The sequence below is a fragment of the Mandrillus leucophaeus genome, unplaced genomic scaffold (genome assembly GCF_000951045.1).
Source record: "Mandrillus leucophaeus isolate KB7577 unplaced genomic scaffold, Mleu.le_1.0 Scaffold52, whole genome shotgun sequence".
In the NCBI taxonomy this organism is placed as follows: domain Eukaryota; kingdom Metazoa; phylum Chordata; class Mammalia; order Primates; family Cercopithecidae; genus Mandrillus; species Mandrillus leucophaeus.
In genome coordinates this window covers 1268205-1269863 of record NW_012105586.1, presented here as the reverse complement: position 1 = coordinate 1269863, position 1659 = coordinate 1268205, and the positions used below count along the sequence as shown (strand labels likewise).

General features: G+C 50.7%; 1 protein-coding gene across 1 annotated transcript in view; it reads left to right on the top strand.

Annotated features, from left to right (window-relative positions):
• Positions 1-1269, top strand: part of LOC105551351 (PRAME family member 20/21) — a 12624-nt gene extending 11355 nt beyond the window's left edge. Inside the window, exon 3 of the mRNA XM_011996551.1 lies at positions 638-1269. Within this exon, the coding sequence (XP_011851941.1) occupies positions 638-1199 (562 nt within the window). The 3' untranslated portion in view covers positions 1200-1269. The remainder of the gene's footprint in view (positions 1-637) is intronic.
• The last annotated feature ends 390 nt before the right edge of the window (positions 1270-1659 follow it).

Here is a 1659-nt window from a genome sequence, read left to right as displayed (position 1 = left end):
CCTGGATTTGTCCCTTATGCCTGCATCTCCACTGGGCTCCTGTAGCCCACATATGTGTTTTTCTGCCTGACAGATGAGGAAAGGAAGCTTTAGGGATTCTGTGAACTTGATCCATTCCTATAAATGATGGTGAAAAGACTCAGCCTGAAATGGAATTTTTATTTCTTTTTCTTTTGAGCAGAGTCTCGCTCCGTCACTCAGGCTGGAGTGCACTGGCATGATCTCTGCTCACTGCAACCTCCACCTCCTGGGTTCAAGTGATTCTCCTGCCTTACCCTCCCAAATAGCTGGAATTACAGGCGTCTGCCACTATGCCCAGTTAATTTTTGCATTTTTAGTAGAGACAGGGTTTTGCCATGTTGGCCAGGCTGGTCTCAAACTCCTGACCCCCAGTGATCTGCCTGTCTCAGCCTCCCAAAGTTCTGGGATTACAGGTGTGAGTTACTGTGCTGGGCCTAAAATGGAATTGATCTCAGTGGCAAAGCTCTTCGTCACGCAGCATCCTAAGTGTTGACCATCAGACAATCAGAAAGACCCTGGGCTTGGGCAAAATGGTCTTCGCCCTTCACCTTGACATTCCCCACCACCGTCCACTCACCCCTATGATTCCCCAGAACTTCTTGCTCTCTCTCCCCAGCTGTCTGAAGACCTCGTTAAAGATCCTCGCAATAACTAACTGTGTGCTTTTGGAATCAGACTTGAGGCATCTGTCCAAGTGCCCGAGCATCGGTCAACTAAAGACCCTGGACCTGACTGGCATCAGACTGGCCAATTTCAGCCTTGTGCCTCTCCAAGTTCTGCTAGAAAAAGTTGCAGGCACCCTTGAGTACCTGGACTTAGATGACTGTGGCATCGTAGACTCCCAAGTCAACACCATCCTGCCTGCCCTGAGCCGCTGCTTTGAGCTCACCACCTTCAACTTCCGTGGAAATCCCGTCTCCATGGCCACCCTGGAGAACCTGCTGTGCCACACAATCAGATTGGACAACTTATGCCTGGAGCTGTATCCTGCCCCGCGGGAGAGTTATGATGCTGGTGGTACTCTCTGCCGGAGCAGATTTGCCCAACTTGGGGCTGAGCTGATGGGGAGAGTGAGGGATTTAAGGGAGCCCAAGAGGATCTTGTTCTGTACTGACTACTGCCCTCGCTGTGGCAACAGGTCATTTTATGACCTGGAGTTAGATCAGTGCTGCTGTTGAACACCTGCCTATTTGGGTAGATATATCCAACTCATTTTTCTGGACACCTGAAAACTAAAACCTAGGCCTTTTTGCACCCAGGCTGGAGTTCAGTGACACGATCCCCACTCACTGCAACCTCTGCCTCCTGGGTTCAAGTGATTCTCTTGCCTCAGACACACCCACAGTAATGCTTCTTAAATATTTCAATGCCACATTTTAAAAGTTTCATCTAGGCTGGGCACGGTGGCTCATGCCTGTAATCCTAGCACTTCAGGAGGCTGAGGCGGGCGGCTCATGAGGTCAAGAGGTGGAGACCTTCCTGACCAACATGGTGAAACCCCATCTCTACTAAAAATACAAGCATTAGCTGGGCGTGGTGGTGCATACCTGTAGTCCCAGCTACTTAGGAGGCTGAGGCAGGAGAATCACTTGAACCCGGGAGGCAGAGGGTGCAGTGAGCCGAGATCGTGCCACTGCA